Raw genomic sequence first — 16,567 nt, 5'->3', positions numbered from 1 at the left:
CATCATAAGATGACAAGAGCTTTGGGTGTGCAAATAAGTCTTCTGTCCTGGGTTTGGGTGCCTAACTTTTAGGCAAAGCTTTACGAGTCATAAGGCCCTTAGCTGAATGCCTACTCGTGTGTTTTCCTGGTTCAAGGTTGAAAGACTCAGGAAACATGTTGGACTAAGTGAATCAGGAGCGCACAGCTCTCTCATTGGCAGAAGTTTGTTTTTTTTTTTTTAAATCTGCAGGTTAAACTACCCAATTAATCAGAGTGGGCAAAGCAACATGCAAGATCTGACCCAGCATCTACCAACTATATCAAAGGCAGGGTGGCATTTAGCTTCTTATGGCACAGAGCAGCCACATGGGCAGCTTCAAAACAAGCACACTATACTACAGAAAGGATGTTCAGTTCACATGAACTTATGAAATACAGCTGATTTCAGAGCCCTCTGTTAGTTTGCATGAAATGAAAGTCTTACCTATTATTAAAATAACATTTAATAATAGCATCTATGTCTTCAGTAAATGTAACATTGTTATGTTACTAACCCACTTTGTTGTTTCTGTTGTTTCAGAGGAGAGAAAAATTTCCATATTTTTTATTATATTTATGCTGGTCTTGCAGAAAAGAAAAAATTGGCACATTATAAATTGCCAGAATATAGACCTCCCAGGTAATGCAGTTTATTTTTACATAAATTGATTAATAAGAATTGCAATGTTATTGAATTTTCAACCTCATTTGCACTCTAACTTTGTGTCTGTCAACTCTTTCAGATATCTGCAAAATGATCATTTCAGAATAGTGCAAGATTTTATGAACAATAGCTTTTATAAGTCCCAGTTTGAATTAATTGAACAGTGCTTCAAAGTCATAGGTTTCACACTGGAGGTGAGTGCTGATAAGCATTTTTCTATCTTTCTTTCTTTCCTCCCTCCTTTCCTCCCTCCTTTCCTCCCTCTTTTCCTCCCTCTTTTCCTCCCTCCTTTCCTCCCTCCTTTCCTCCCTCCTTTCCTCCCTCCTTTCCTCCCTCCTTTCCTCCCTCCTTTCCTCCCTCCTTTCCTCCCTCCTTTCCTCCCTCCTTTCCTCCCTCCTTTCCTCCCTCCTTTCCTCCCTTCCCTCCCTTCCCTTCCTTTCTTTCTTCCTTTTCCTTCCTTTCTTTCTTTCTTTCTTTCTTTCCTTTTTCTTTTCTTTTTGAACTGTAATAGGTACCTCACTCAGGAGAAACCTATATAAAACATTCAAATAATCTCCTTTGTTATTTTTCTTCCATTAGCACTGTTTATGTTTTAGGATATTGCATACTCAATTTACTTTTATATTACTGCATTTTAATTTTTAAAGTATCAAGGCACTGATAAACTAATAGAATGGTATTAGTCAACAGGACATTGAAATTGGTGAGCACAACATAGCTAAATAATGGGGGGAAAAGGCTTTTGCAGATTAAATGCATAGAAAACAATGTGACTATTTGTTAGCTTACAATTTTAGACCTGTGAATATAAACCTCTTCTCTTTTTTAAGATGAAGTGCATGGTAAGAGTTTAAAAAATTCACTGAGTTGATCCAAGTTTTGATGAGTTAAGTATATTTTCACAATTTCAGGGACGAAGTTGAGTGAAGTTTTTACATCCCTTTAGGGTGAATCTGAACACAGAACGTTACCTGAACCCATTCTTTCTTTATGATCTCATATCATCACTCTGCTGGCTATTGAATCCCTCTCATCAGTCTGTATGTGGTAGAATTACAGTAAAAAACAAGCCTCTGGAATTCTGAGCTAGGATGCAGGGGAAGGAACCTTGCACCCATCCTGCACACTTGTTCACTCTTCCTAGAAGTGGTGCTTCACAGATATAGTTTACCGTTGACTGTATTAATCACAAATGGTAGTGGGAGTGTGATCCATGCAGTATCGCGAAATACAGCATTAGTGCTGCAGAATGCATATATTTTTGGTTTCTTTGACAAAAATGTATGTTCTAAGGAGCTTTTCATGGAAAACTACTCATTTTAGTTGAAAATTCCCAGCCTCTTTCAATGTAAATCTTTGAATTGTTATCGGAATAGATTTATTCAACTGTCTGTTCCTCCATACTCCTTTTGCATTAAGCTACCATAACAGTGGAGTTCAATCTCTGTTTTCTCTACATGCTTATTCACAGCTGCACATCTGTACTTTCACCTTTCCACAACTGTCATGAAAGGATTTGCTCAGTTCAGAGCTGATGTCAGCGCTGTCACAGCACTGAAGACCTTGATAAGCCCTAATTAATACTATGTAAAGCAGCAAGTCTGTTCGTGTTACCTTTTCTTTTGTTTAGTTTGATGGATAGCAACAACAGTCCTGTCCATCCAAAAGAGAAGGAAACCATCCTTACATTTTGAAGTTAGAGTTGGGTCACTGGCCGTGATGTGCGTTTCTAGCACGCGTCTTCATTTGACTAACTCAGTAAGCCACCATGTGGTTAGTCTGTGAAAAACCGTTTGCCTATAGACTCCTCACAATCTCAAGGTTGCGCACCATAAACAAGCAAACCCTGATAACATGTGAGCCCCATCCATGTTAGTCCCATCTTATATTCTCCACAGGTAAATTAGCCTGTCTGAGGCTGAGTGATTGACTGCAAGAGTGAAGGAGAAGTCTTTTTCCCCATTGAGGTTCCAATACAGGATACCAGGCAATTGCATGGGACTAGCTTTGTTTTCCATGTAAATCTCTCTCAAGAACTGTGAAGGAGGCATTGCCTTCTCCCTGTTTCCAGAGCAGCAGCCAACAGCGGAGGATTAGTTGACTTGTTTCCAAATGGTGGCAGCGGCCTGATGAGTTCTTGGACTGTGCCTGCATAACGCTGCCCAGCACTTCCGGGTGAACTCATACTGTCCACATGGTGGAGTGGTGGCTATTTGCCAAAAATCAAAGCGTGTTTGTGCAGAGATTATTTCTTTCCAGTGAAAGATACTGTAAGAAAATGTGCTTCTTCCCTAAGTAAACTGCTCAGTAATGCAGCGTTATGCTTTGACATTCATCCCAGTATACAGAGAAGTTTCTATATACGCGTATATTTTATCAGCAGAAAAACTTGGATAGAAAACCTTCCTGGCTCCAATTGAATTTCAGACCTAAATGATGTTTTTTTCCTTTAAATTTATTTTTAACTGACTGACAAGCTTTAATGGTAACTCTATTGTGAGTACTTTCTGTCGTAAAATCACACTATTTTACTTCAGGCCTCATGACAAAATTAATAGAAAAGAACTGCCTGGGGTGAGCAGAAACCATTCGGTATGAGACAGATCAAGCCAGATTTAGCACGCACTGGAAAAGGGCACAAAAATGTCAGCAGCTATATGCACTGCACAACATAATGGCAGAAGTCAAGCTATCAATTTCTTTGCATTTCGTCTGTGTTTCTAAGCTTAAAATGAAAATGATTGCTTAAAACCTAGACAAACTGTGAGCCAGTTATCCAGAGTGTAACTTTTTAGAGTGAGCTTATCTAGTTTGTCTTGCTGTCACTGGAATAATTAATTCATTAACGGCTAGATTAACTTCTGCAAGTGCTGAAAACAAGATCAAGTCTTTTAGAGCAATGAAAGATTTTATCTGAGTAAATGATGCCTGGCACTGTACCAACAAACTACTAAATATTAGGGATAAAATGTTGTAGAATTATGAAAAGTCCGTCCTCATAGACTACCAATCAAACTTACAGAACTGCTTCTTATAAAACTACTATAAAACTTATGGAACTACTGCTTATAAAATTCACTATTACTGTTTACTTCAGAATATATAGTATCCCAGATTCCTATCTTAAAACCTAGCCTGCTTTACAGAAATACCATAGAAAATGCTTAGAGATCATCCAATATACTGATCAATGCTCACAATTCATATGAAAATTCACAGCTGAAAGTTCACAGTTCAAACCTGCAATGAAAGCATTATTTCATTAATTGTGAGTATGATTTTATCATGTATAAGTACTTAAAATCATTTACTGTATATATGACTTTACTGTGCAGATTAGAATTAGCCTTATCTGAAGGCAGAATCCCCTTTTTGAACCTACTAAATCATTTGAAATCTGTAGAACCCAGGCACATGCTTAAAAAAAGTACATGCCAAAGTGCTTTAGTGAGTACACAGTTCCTTAATGACATTTTAAAGAGTTAATGGTTTTGCTAAATTGGAGCCATGTGAAGTTTCATTCTTCTCCCAGCGAAACTCTTTTTTCTGTTGATGTCAGTGGGAGCTGCAGCAGAGCTATCATTTGGAGCACCTTTGTTTCCATGATCCAAGAAGATTAGGTGGAGGTTTTTGAAATTTTTGTTGATTTAGATATTGCAATTTTAGTCAAGGTTGCATCTGCAGACACAGCACAAGGTGGATATAAATAACCTCTGAATTCCTTCCCTGTAAGAGCATTATGCTTACCACTGTTCTGTGGTTCCCCTATTCCATGTCAATCTTCTCCTGTAGACACGTATAGAAGGGAGATTAAACTATGGTTTATCTTGCCCTCTTTGGGTGATCATGCTTAAAAGAGACTAGTGCCAAGTACAGAATAGGGAATAACTGCTGAAGAAAGTACTCCTAAAATTAGTGGGCATGTGGCAGACAACAAGTGAGAGAAAGTGATTGTTCCAGGTACAGGAAGCAACACGCACGACAGAATAGCATGCTGGTCACACAAACCAAAGTGACAAATCTGTCAGGCTACTAAGTGTTACATGTTTTTAATATACTTTTCAGGAACTTGGAAGTGTGTACAGTGTTCTGGCTGCCATTTTAAATGTGGGTAACATTGAATTTTGTGCAGTGGTGTCTGAACATATGATTGACAAGAGCAACATTTCCAATCCAGTAGCCCTTGAGAATTGTAAGTGTTTTTTCTTGATTTAAGATTATTTTCCTCTAGTGTTTTATTAACTAATGTCTTCTATTGCAAGAGAGGTATCAATGAAAACTGTATCCACATGGAAATTTTGCAAGAATAATTAAATGCTGAAGTTAAATTAATTATAGGTCCACCTGAATTCAAATATAAAAGGAAGCAGTTTTCCATGTTATGTGCCTGATTTTACTAACCAGCTAGCGGTATTCAGGAAACATGACAAAATACTGGAAATGCCTGAAAAGAAAATCTTTGGTATTTTTTCTCAAGATTTTTTTGAACATTTGATGAAGAACTTCATTAACATTTTGAATTTTTTTTTTATTTTTTTTTCACAACCTCATTACTTGCTCCCTACCTATGCCCATTGAAATACGGGTTACTAATTCTTTGGAAGGGATCTCTTACACTGTAGGTTGCAAGGAGGCAGAGGAGGGGAGAGAGCAAAGATACTCAAGGAAGTCAGTGCTCTTTTTTTCAGTCATTGCAGGTGGGGAGAGAATGAAGTCTTCACGCTATCTTCTTACACGTTTTCCTGTCATAAATAGAAAAATATTGTGCAACTTGGAAAGATACACCCCTTTTTTGAAGAAGGAAAGACATCAGGGGATCGTAGGGATAGATTATAACTGAGAGGAATATTCATACCTCATAACTTTCATGCTCCTGATCTAGTCACGTAGATTCTCTAGCATTTCTCCATAGACAATTTGGAGGAATTACGTCCTTCATAGAGCAATTCAGAACACCTAAACAAAGCCTTTGCTTTGAATCACTTTCTTATTGACTACAAAGGAAGTGGAGAAGACTGGTGTCTAAATTAGGTACTGACAGTTGTTTGGTGTGAACACCCTCATTAGTCACAGCTGAAGACTTTGGTTTGGTACTTATTCGTAACACATTGTACTTGCAACCTTGACCAAAGTGCTGCATGTTTTTCTTCAAAAATCTGTCTCTGAGGTGTTTCTATGACTTTACTTGTTAGGTGCTTCCTTGCTGTGTATTCAGGCAGATGAACTGCAAGAGGCCCTCACCTCTCATTGTGTAGTGACTCGAGGAGAAACGATTATTCGTCCCAACACCGTGGAAAAAGCAACTGATGTCCGAGATGCCATGGCCAAAGCACTATATGGACGTCTTTTTAGCTGGATAGTCAATCGCATCAATACTTTACTCAAGCCTGACAAACATTTAAGGTAAAGGAAACATTTCTATAATTAAAATATTTCTGTGGGAATAATGTGTTTTACACTAGAACATTGATTTTAATTAACTGAAATGTTCCATTTTTTCTCTGCTACTTTTTTATTTTTGACAACATCATGTAAAAAAGAAGTTTTTATCCTACTTATAGTATTTAGTGAAAGTACAGTAGATATTGATAGTACAGACATCTGGTATTTTCCTATGTGTAGTTTACTCATCTAATCCTTTGTAAACTATGCATAACTGTATTGAAATGACATATTAACACTTTTTCCTTTTTCTCTGCCTATTTACTCATAGTACTCAGGGTCAACTCTTGACATTCACCTGTTGGTTATACAGGCTGAATTCTGCTCTCGTTTGCACCCACATTGTTGCTTGTGCTGCTGCTGCTGTTACGAAATACATATATGAGAGTGGTTTCCAAACACATTCATTGAGGTTAATGTCCGTCCTGCCCTTAAACGCAGAAACAAGAAACATACTAGCAATGAGGATATACCATATTGGGCAAATTAATCAAAGAAGAACTGATGCAGCTTGTGTTGTAAGTCCTGTAGGTCAGGGCCCTCTCTGGCTGCTAACAGATCTCTTTTCAAATTGAATATTTATGGTGCTGGTGAGGAAGGGGAAAGTTCAACCTGAACTGTTCTCTGTACAAAAACCTAGAAGTCTGCTTTGTTTTTGTGGTAATAAAACAGTTTGTATTTGCTGGTTTATTGAAATTAGGTCTGGAGATGAACTGGGCAGACAAATTTCAGCAGTTTATTCACCACAAAATGTAATTCCAGACAGATAAAATGATTACAAAATTTAGATCAAAATCAGTAAGTACTTTTGGTCTCTCCAAAATGAAACCCTTGTATTTTTCAAACTGGCTTCTTAAAGAGGCTCAAGTGCTATTCACAGGTGTCTTGAAGGAGGTTCTACGTACCTAACAGCCTGTACTTTTTATGAAAAAAAAAAAATGTTTAGAGATAGCTCAAATGGGGTTTGTGGGTAGAAAATGCTTTTTTTTCAATTTAGTTGTAAAAAATGCTAATGCCAACCTTAGTTTGTTAGAGAAATGTATCTTTGTGTTATTTTTTGTTTCAGACAGTAAATAAAAGTATTAGTATTTTTTTCAAGTTGCAGCAATTATCATATAGTTCTCAGAATTCCTTGGGCTAAAATTTCAAGCTTAGGTTTTTACTGGTAGTTCTTTTCTAGAATTTGACTGGTAGTTTAAATATATACCACACTCCAGTACTTAATACTCAGACTAGTTACTAGACACGTAAAAGTTCTATACATTCATTCTTTAGACTGTCATTTTCAAATAACCAATTTTAATTGTTGCAAAATAAATAATATGAAGGAGTAATGCTTAATTTCAGCAATCTTTAATTTGAAGGTACGATTGGGTAAAGCCTATTTTATTACAAGAGAAACAAAAAGAACTGCATGTTGCTCCTGCACTGTAGTTAGCTTTTTACAACAGATTAATAACTAATAGATATTAGTTTAGGAAGAAAATTGCAAATCCTCTATAATTATCAATTGACTTTGTCATTATATGATTCAGTGCATCTGGTCTGCAAATACAGTCATTCTTTGAATTTGTGTACGCTTACTGTACTTCAGATAAAAGTTGATTGTTATTTTTGGAGAAATCTGGTTTAGCAAAATTCATCCTATTTAATTGCCTTACGGACTCGACCTGTTATCTGCTATTGTGAAATAATAATGGAGTTACTGTAAAATAATTGAGATAAAACAATAAAAAGTTTATTTAATTTTTGCAGTGAAAATGATGGTGGTTTAAACATTGGAATTCTTGATATCTTTGGCTTTGAGAATTTCAAAAAAAATTCTTTTGAACAACTCTGTATCAACATTGCCAATGAACAGATTCAGTTTTACTTCAATCAACATGTCTTTGCTTGGGAACAGGTATGTTTTGAATATTTTGATAAAGGTTAGTATTGCTGAACATAAAAAGTCTTGTCTCAAGAAACTACACTGTTCTTTCTCCATAACGAGTTCTAAATTGCAGATTACAACAAATGTTTTCTGAGCCTATATTTGTGAAGCACTGCTGGATTGCTATTTGCAAGTAAAATGCCCATCTAAAATGTATTAAACTTGAAATTTACAGTATCTAAGCAACAGAGTACAGTGATAATCAGTTTGATGCAAATGCAGTGTTGTTTTCCTGAAGAATAATGAGTGGTGTGATGTATGGTTCTACATTAAAAAAAAGTAAATGACTGGTAATATAATTTGTAAAGTGCAGCATTCAAAATATCTTACTAATAAGCATAATGAAAACTGAAATTTCACATTTAAAAACTGGAAATCTTGAAATTATTTTGTTCTTATTCAGGAACTAGAGTATCTAAGCTAAATAATGATGGATTTAATCTAAATAATTTGATGTAAAACAGAGAAAAGGAAGAGAATCGTAATTATAAAAGTTAATGAAATTCAAGAGGACGGTGAAAAACCTAAGAGTGATCATCTCAATTTTGTAAAGAATTCCGTGAAAGTTGTATTAATCAGTCATCTCTAAATCCCTGTCCAGTAATATTTGGAAAAAATAACATGTCTGTGGGAAAAAAAAATTAAATTCACTGAAAATAGAAATATTCCAGAATGCTGGAATGACCAGGACATTCAGCATTCAAATTTTCTCTATTTCTTTGAAATTATTATTTTTTGAGAACCGTAGACCAAAATCCTCCTAAATATTAATTTTGATTTTTAGTAGGAAAAGAGTGTTTTGTCAATTTTAATCGCCGCTTGTTTTAAGGATAAGACAGATACAAGTTTGGAATATGTCTATATGTAAGTGTGTACGTGCACATGTTAGTCTAGAGGTATAAAATGGAAAATATTATTAAATTGCCAACATTTTTTCTTGTTCCCCGTTATTTCAGGAAATGCTGTCTTACAGTCCTAGATCTTGCAGGGTTTTTTTATAGATTCATGTTGAAGATTTCTCAGTCCCAAGTCCTCCTTTGTTCTTAATACCATATAAGAGTAAGAGAGAAATTAGCTTCCACTACTGTAATTACTTTGATGTTTTTTTTCCAAAGTACATAAAGTCACACAAAAAGAGCACTTGGCTACTGCTGTTTCTAACAGCTTGTGGGGTGTGATGGCCAAATAATGAAGAAGGAAGTAGCACAGACTGCAAAATTGTTCTTTATTCCAGTCAGAATCCAGGCAAAGAGATAACAGTCAGTGAGACTTGTATTGTGCCAGATTTAGGGAAAGAATGTCATTTTCTTTCATAAAATAGGATTTCTATGAAAGCAAAGGAAGAAATAGAAGTATATGGCAATACCTATAACATAAAGTTGTGTAGTAAGTAATGACCACACATATCAGGGAATTAAGTCCTGTTCTATTGAGTGAGATGGTCATCCTGTCTCTCAAAAAGAAAATTGGCACTGAGCAGATTTTCTCATGGCAAGAAATGTAGATGCCCCACCCTTCCTCAAACATTCGTTCATTATTTTGGTGAATTAGCAGGTACTAGCTGGCTGCGTTGGTGCACTGAGGTGTGGTCCTTAAAAGGAGTAGAGAGATGACAGCTGCAGAGGAGCACTCCAGTAGAGTATCCGCTTTTATAAGATTTTTTATTCTACTTCTTAGTATATTAATAGGGAGATCTGCGCTGTTTTAAGTCCTTGGTTTACTAGAGGAATGAGTGAGAAAAACACATTAGAAGGCAGTGTAAATCTGACTTCTGCATGAAGTTTTTAAGATGCCACTCTGTTTGCTTTAATTAGCAACTACCATTGTAGCCCATAAAGTATAAAAGAAGAGGATGTTTGTAACCAAACTGAATCTTCACAGTGGACACTTTTCCCTCATTCAACAGTATCTGTTACTGGTATACCAAACAGTATCTGTTACTCGTATACCATTCTGTTCACTGCAAGGCAATGGCCTTCCGTTAACACCTATCCATGTCCAAGGGTTTGCCCCATCATATGGATTGCGCAGAATTCCCAGTCTGAATCTGAATCTTTTTTACTATTTGTCTTTTATGACTTTACCATTCACAGAATCACTGAATAGTTGACATTGGAAGGCACTTCTGGAAATTGTCTAGTCCATCCCCCACCCTCCTACCCTGCTCAAAGCAGGGCCAACTAGAGCGGGTTATTCAGGACCTTGTCCAGTCACATTTTGAATGTTAACTGTCTCCCCCGTGGGGAAAAGAAGAGGCCAAAGATGAAGACTCCCTCAGGAATTTTGGACCCTGAAGCCCTCAGGAATTCCAGACCCTGAGACAAGAGAGAAAGTCTGGAGAAAGGAAAACTTTCCCTTAGTCGGGGAGGATCGGGTTAGAGATCATTTAGGCAAACTTAACACCCACAAATCCATGGGCCCTGATGGGATGCACCCATGAGTGCTGAGGGAGCTGGTGGATGTTATTGCTAGGCCCCTCTCCATCATCTTTGAAAGGTCCTGGAGAACAGGAGAGGTGCTTGAGGACTGGCAGAAAGCCAGTGTCGCTGCGATCTTCAAAAAGGGCAAGGAGGAGGAGGAGCCAGGAAACTACAGGTTGTCAGCTTGTCCCGGAGGCCATCGCTAAACATGTGGAGGACAAGACGGTGATCAGGAGCAGTCAGCATGGATTCACCGAAGGGAAATCATGCTTGACCAGCCTGATAGCCTTCTATGGTGGGATGACTGGCTGGGTAGAGGAGGGCAGAGCAGTGGATGTTGTCTCCCTGGACTTCAGCAAGGCTTTTGACACTGTCTCCGATCATATCCTCATAGGTAAGCTCAGGAAGTGTGGGCTAGATGAGTGGACGGTGAGGTGGGTTGAGAACTGGCTGGATGGCCGAGCTCAGAGGGTTGTGATCAGTGGTGCAGAGTCAAGTTGGAGGCCTGTAGCTAGTGGTGTCCCCCAGGGGTCAGTACTGGCTCCAGTCTTGCTCATCGTATTCATTGATGACCTGGAGGAAGGGACAGAGTGCACCCTCAGCAAGTGTGCTGATGATACTAAACTGGGAGGAGTGGCTGATATCCCAGAGGGCTGTGCTGCCATTCAGAGGGACCTGGACAGGCTGGGGAGCTGGGCGGAGAGGAACCTCCTGAAGTTCAACAAAGGCAAGGGCAGGGTCCTGCACCTAGGGAGGAATGACCCCATGCAGAGGCTGGGGTTTGACCTGCTGGAAAGCAGCTCTGCGGAGAAGGACCTGGGAGTCCTGGTGGGCAACAAGTTAAGCATGAGCCAGCAGTGTGCCTTTGTGGCCAAGAAAGCCGATGGTGTCCTGGGGTAGAGTTAGGCAGAGTGTTGGCAGGAGGTTGAGGGAGGTGATCCTGCCCCTCTACTCCGCCCTGGGGAGGCTATATCTGGAGTATTATGTCCAGTTCTGGGCTCCCCAGTACAAGAGGGGCATGGCATTCCTGGAGAGAGTCCAGCGGAGGCCTGTGAAGACGATGAGGGGTCTGGAGCATCTCTCCTATGAAGAAAGGCTGTGAGAGCTGGGCCTGTTCAGTCTGGAGAAGAGAAGACTGAGAGGCGATCTTATCAATGTCTACAAATATCTAAAGGGAGAGTGCCAGGAGGAGGGGGCCAGACTATTTTCAGTGGTGCCCAGCGACAGGACAAGAGGCAACGGGCACAAACTGAAACACAGGAGATGACTGCATCTGAACGTGAGGAAAAACTTATTTACTATGAGAGTGGAGAGTGACTGAGCACTGGACCAGGTTGCCCAGAGAGGCTGTGGAGTCTCCTTCCCTGGAGATACTCAAAACCTGCATGGACATGATCCTGGCCAATATGCTCTAGAGGACCCTGCTTGAGCAGGGGAGTTGAACTAGATGATCTCCAGGGGTCCCTTTCAACCTCAACCACTCTGTGATTCTGTGAAGACTCCACAACTTCTTTGACCAACCTATCTCAGTTTTTGATCACCCTTCTGGTAAAAAAGGGAGAATGTTTAAATAGAATTTCCTATATTTCAAGTTGTGCCCATTGCCTCTTGTGTCTTCACTTTGCACCACTGAGAAGAGTCTAGCTTTGTCTTCTTTATTCCCTCCCAGCAGGTATTTATACCCATGATCCAATCCCTTAATGATCTTTGTGGCCCTTCGCTGAACTCACTCCAGTAAATCCATTTTTTTCTTGTACTGGGGAGCCCAGAACGGGACACAGCACTCCTGATATGGTCTCACCAGTGCTGAGCAGAGAGGAAGGATCACCCCCTTCCACCTGCTGGCAACACTCTGCTGGCCTAACGCAACCCAGGAGGTTGCTGGCCGCCTTTGCCACAAGGGTGCGTTGCCGGCTCATACTCGCTTTGTTGCCCACCAGGACCCACAGGACCTTTTCTGCAAAGCTGCTTTCCAGCCAGTCAGCCGCCAGCCTGTACTGGTGCATGGGGTTGTTCCTCCCCGCGTGCAGGACTTGGCGCTTCCCTTTGTTGAACTTCAGGAGCTTCCTCTCAGCCCATTTCTCCAGCCTGTTGAGATCCTTCTGGCCCCACAACCAGCTGGTGTACCAAGCACTCCTCCCAGTTCTGCATCGCCTCCAAACCTGCAGAGGTGCCTCCTGTCGCACCGTCCAGGTCATTAATGAAGATGGTAAATAGCACTGGCCCCAGTATTGACCCCCAGGGAGGGGGTGTTGATGGGGGGGCATCAACTACGAGGGACTGGTCTCCAGCTGGACGTTGTGGCACCAATCACAACGCTTTAAGCCTGGCAGTTCAGCCAGGTTTCCAGCCACCTAACTGACCCTTTTTCTAGCCCACACTTCATCAACTTATCTATGAGGATATTATGAGAGACAGTGTCAGAATCCTCAACAACATCCTCTGCTCTCCCCCCCTCCACCAAGCCGGTCATCTTATCGCAGAAGGCTATCAGGGTGGTCAAGCACAATTTCTTCTTCATAACTCTGTGCTGACTACTCCCAAACACCTTCATGTGTTTGGAAATCATTCCAGGATTATTTGTTCCATCATCTTTGCACTGATCGAGGTGAGGCTGACCAGCCTGTAGTTCTCCAGATCCTCTCTCTTGCCCTTCTTGAATATAGGAGTGACATTTGTGTTCTTCCAGGCCTCAGGAACCTCCCCTGATCAGCACGACCTTGCAAAGGTTATCAAGAGTGACCTTGCAATAGGATTGGCCAGCTCCCTCACTGCTTGTGAGTGCATCCCATCAGGTCCCATGGACTCACGTATGTCCAATTTGTTTATACATTGCCTGATGTGATCCCCTTTCACGGAGGGTAAGTCTTCATTGCTCCAGGTTTTCTTTCCCTCTAGTCTCAGGAACCTGGGATTCCTGAAGGCAAGTCTTACCAGTAAAGACTATAGTAAAGAAGGCATCAAGTAACTTGGTCTTTCCCATGTCATTTTGTACCACGTCCCCTACCCCATTCAGCAGAGGGCCTTGCCTTCTTTTTACTGCTGAGATACCTGTAGAAGCCTCTCTTGTTGCCCTTCACATAACTTCCCAGATTCAACTGCAGTTGGGCTTTGGCTTTCCTAACTCCATCCCTTTATGTTCAAATAGTGTCTCTATATTCCTTCTATTCCTTAGACTTGGGTCCTATCCAGTGTAATCACCCTTCACTAGTTTGTAGGTATTTTGGACAGATGCATATTAATGTAGAGGTTTGTGGTTTTACCGTTCTAGTAGATATGGATCCTGGTGCATATGGCCTGCTGCAAAGAGGTTCAGAGAGTTATTTTGCAGTGGAGAGATGAGAAAAAACTGAACTTTTAATTTTGACAACATAAAGTTTACCCTTTTTTCCTGGCAGTAAATTAGTATGACAACAGAGAACCCTTCTGGAAGGGGAAAGTGATCTTTTATTTACAGATTCTCGAAATATGTTGATTTTACTGACTTACACTCGCTCTCTCATTGGCGTAGATCACTCACATCCTCACACTCACATAAGCACAAGCACCAAGTGTATATGTTCAAGTGGTCTGACCAGGAACATGTGTGAGCAACACAGAGGATAAGGTACACCAACTAGTGAGTCTTCATCATGTCTCTGGTGGTCTTCTGGCTGAACTAGTTTTTGAACAGATCTTTTACACTCTTCAGAATTAGCAATTGTTATGGGGCAGTTATTTTCTTCAGTACCTTCCTTAGTTCTTTACTTCAGCCTCCATAATCTTTAGCAAAGTTATTGGTCACTATCTGTTTTTCGTTGTTTGGAATATATGCATCCTTATGACTACAGCCTGTTTCTTTAGTCGGCTAAGAGGGAAAGGAAAGGCATATATGATGTGCTGTAACCTTGCAGTCATCCTCTTATAGTTAGAATACAGGGCCTTCCACTTACTAGTCATCTGTGCTGTGGTTTTTTATGAGTGCAAGCCTTCTGGGCTTGATGTAAACAACACATTCCTCAATTTTATTGCTGTGAACAATGTTCTTGATTCAAATCACAGGCCATTATTCTAAGACTTGTTCTGCTCTTTCTTCTGGTGTTTGTATACACGTTCCCGTTCATATTTCATTCATACCAGTGTTAATATTCCTATTACAAGTTTCTACATCCTGTCTATAATACCAACCAAGATGTCTACTTTTAGTTTACATGACACCACTACACCAGATTATATGAAACTTCATTGCGTTATCTGGTAGCATTCTCTGAAGATAGTACTACATCAGTGTAAAATGAGCGATGTAGATTAAGTTTGTGCAAGTGTGGGTGTAAATCTTCACTGTTTCAGTACTAGGAAATGACAAATGTATTGTTCTTCATTACAACCCAAAGGCACGGAATGATTTACAATATGATTCATAGTCATTACAAGGCATCAGCTTTCCCTTGTCTAGAATATGGTTGTTCCAGATTTAAGTCACAAGAAAATTATTTGAGAAAGTAGGTGGTTTCAGCATCTTTTATGTTCATTTTAAGTATTCCTCTGTGTCAGCACTAATAACGTTCTGTAACTGTCAATACAGGCCCTCCCTGCAGACAAATAAAATAAAGTTATTTGCAGAAAAATATGAAATATCCTTCTAAAGAAAATATTTTCAAAATCTGTAATGACTGAAATTAAAAGTTCAGCAGCTCATTGTTCTTGTTAATATTCATATCAGTTATTGAACAGTCAACCTGTAGGACACCCCCAGCCATCACTAATGTGTCAGCCTGACTTTGCACGCACGTAAGAGTGTATTGTATCTTTATATTGAAAGATAGGAGTTAGATTAGGAGAAGTCTGATGCCAGCAGTCACTCAGTAGCCTTTGCATTGACTTTTCATTCGTCTAAGCTGACTGTCATGCAGATGGAGTTATCCTGCTTCTGGGGACCCAGGCTTAATATCTCTTCGTAGCCCTGTGCAATGCCCTATAGACATGTCAGATTGCCCAGTGCTATCTCAGGAAACTTAAACATGACACTGCATTGCACCCTGTAGATCTGCCCAAGGAAATGTGGGACAAAGTATTCTTGAAATTGGGGGATTTTTAAAATTTCTTTCACTGTTCCCAAAAGAGAAGAAGTAAAACTTGTAGGTGCATTATTTCTTCATTTCTCATAGTTCAATTCCATACCACATGAAAGTAGATGAAATTTAACATACCTGTGGTAAGTCAAGGCTCAAGTCAGTTGATCATAGTCTAGTTCTCAGTTAACCCATGTCAATCTAGTAAGTAGTGATTACATAATTAAGGGAAGCAAATCATTTTTGGCAACTTGAGCCATGAAGACAAATACTAAGTGAATTCATAAGACTAAATTGTACTTTGTGTTGCAGATGACATGTTTTTAGCACCGTCTGTGATGTCTTTTCTGTATCTGTATCTACTGTAGGCATAATGATAGTAATGCCTAGTTTTTCTATAGCTCAGTGAATATCAGAGTCCCTCATTAAGACAGTAAGTATCATTGTCTTTGCTTATGGATATGGAAACTGAGATTGAAGAAGGTTGAAATGATATGTCCATTTACAAAGTTGTCACCCAGCCACTTTTCAAGACTACGGAAATGCATATGAAAGAGTGCATATGAATATCTTCTGATTTGAAACAAATGCTCTTTCCCCATTTATATGTGAGCATTTTATGTCTCACTTTTTTGGAAATGGCTTTGCCAATGGCACTGCATAAAGTAATAGATGTATCAATGTCTTCCTTCCATTGGTTTGTTCCAGGACTGGTTATATAAGAACCCAGTTCTTATATCAAGCTTCTCTGAAGGTCAACATCAATACATGCACTTAAGCTTAACATTCTCTTCCTAGATATGTTGGGAGCTGACAGCAAGGCAAGAGAAGGTTTCGCAGATCTCTTGCTAGTCTGAGACAGCCCATTTCTTAATTCGTAGGGACACTGTCCATTTCCCAGGGTTTTTGAAGGAAAAATGTTCAAATTGGAATAATTGTTATTATAAGGAACTTTTTTCTGCTTAATTGTGGTTATTATAGTTCTCTGCAAAAAGTGAGCCAGATTCACTCGTGGACAATGCCATTACACTTGCAGC

At 39.6% G+C, this 16,567-nt stretch overlaps 1 protein-coding gene across 9 annotated transcripts in view; it reads left to right on the top strand.

Moving 5' to 3' along the window:
- The window catches only part of MYO3A (myosin IIIA), a 157,482-nt gene that overhangs the window by 95,346 nt on the left and 45,569 nt on the right, over positions 1-16,567 (top strand). For all 9 annotated transcript variants that reach the window (XM_068934533.1, XM_068934537.1, XM_068934535.1 and 6 more), the window contains 5 exons: positions 562-660; positions 764-878; positions 4,750-4,876; positions 5,877-6,087; positions 7,882-8,029. In XM_068934533.1, the coding sequence (XP_068790634.1) occupies positions 562-660; positions 764-878; positions 4,750-4,876; positions 5,877-6,087; positions 7,882-8,029 (700 nt within the window). The remainder of the gene's footprint in view (positions 1-561; positions 661-763; positions 879-4,749; positions 4,877-5,876; positions 6,088-7,881; positions 8,030-16,567) is intronic.

The sequence above is a fragment of the Struthio camelus genome, chromosome 2 (assembly GCF_040807025.1).
Source record: "Struthio camelus isolate bStrCam1 chromosome 2, bStrCam1.hap1, whole genome shotgun sequence".
Taxonomy (NCBI): Eukaryota; Metazoa; Chordata; class Aves; order Struthioniformes; family Struthionidae; genus Struthio; species Struthio camelus.
The sequence above is the reverse complement of the archived record's forward strand: the minus strand, read 5'-3'. Positions and strand labels throughout refer to the sequence as shown.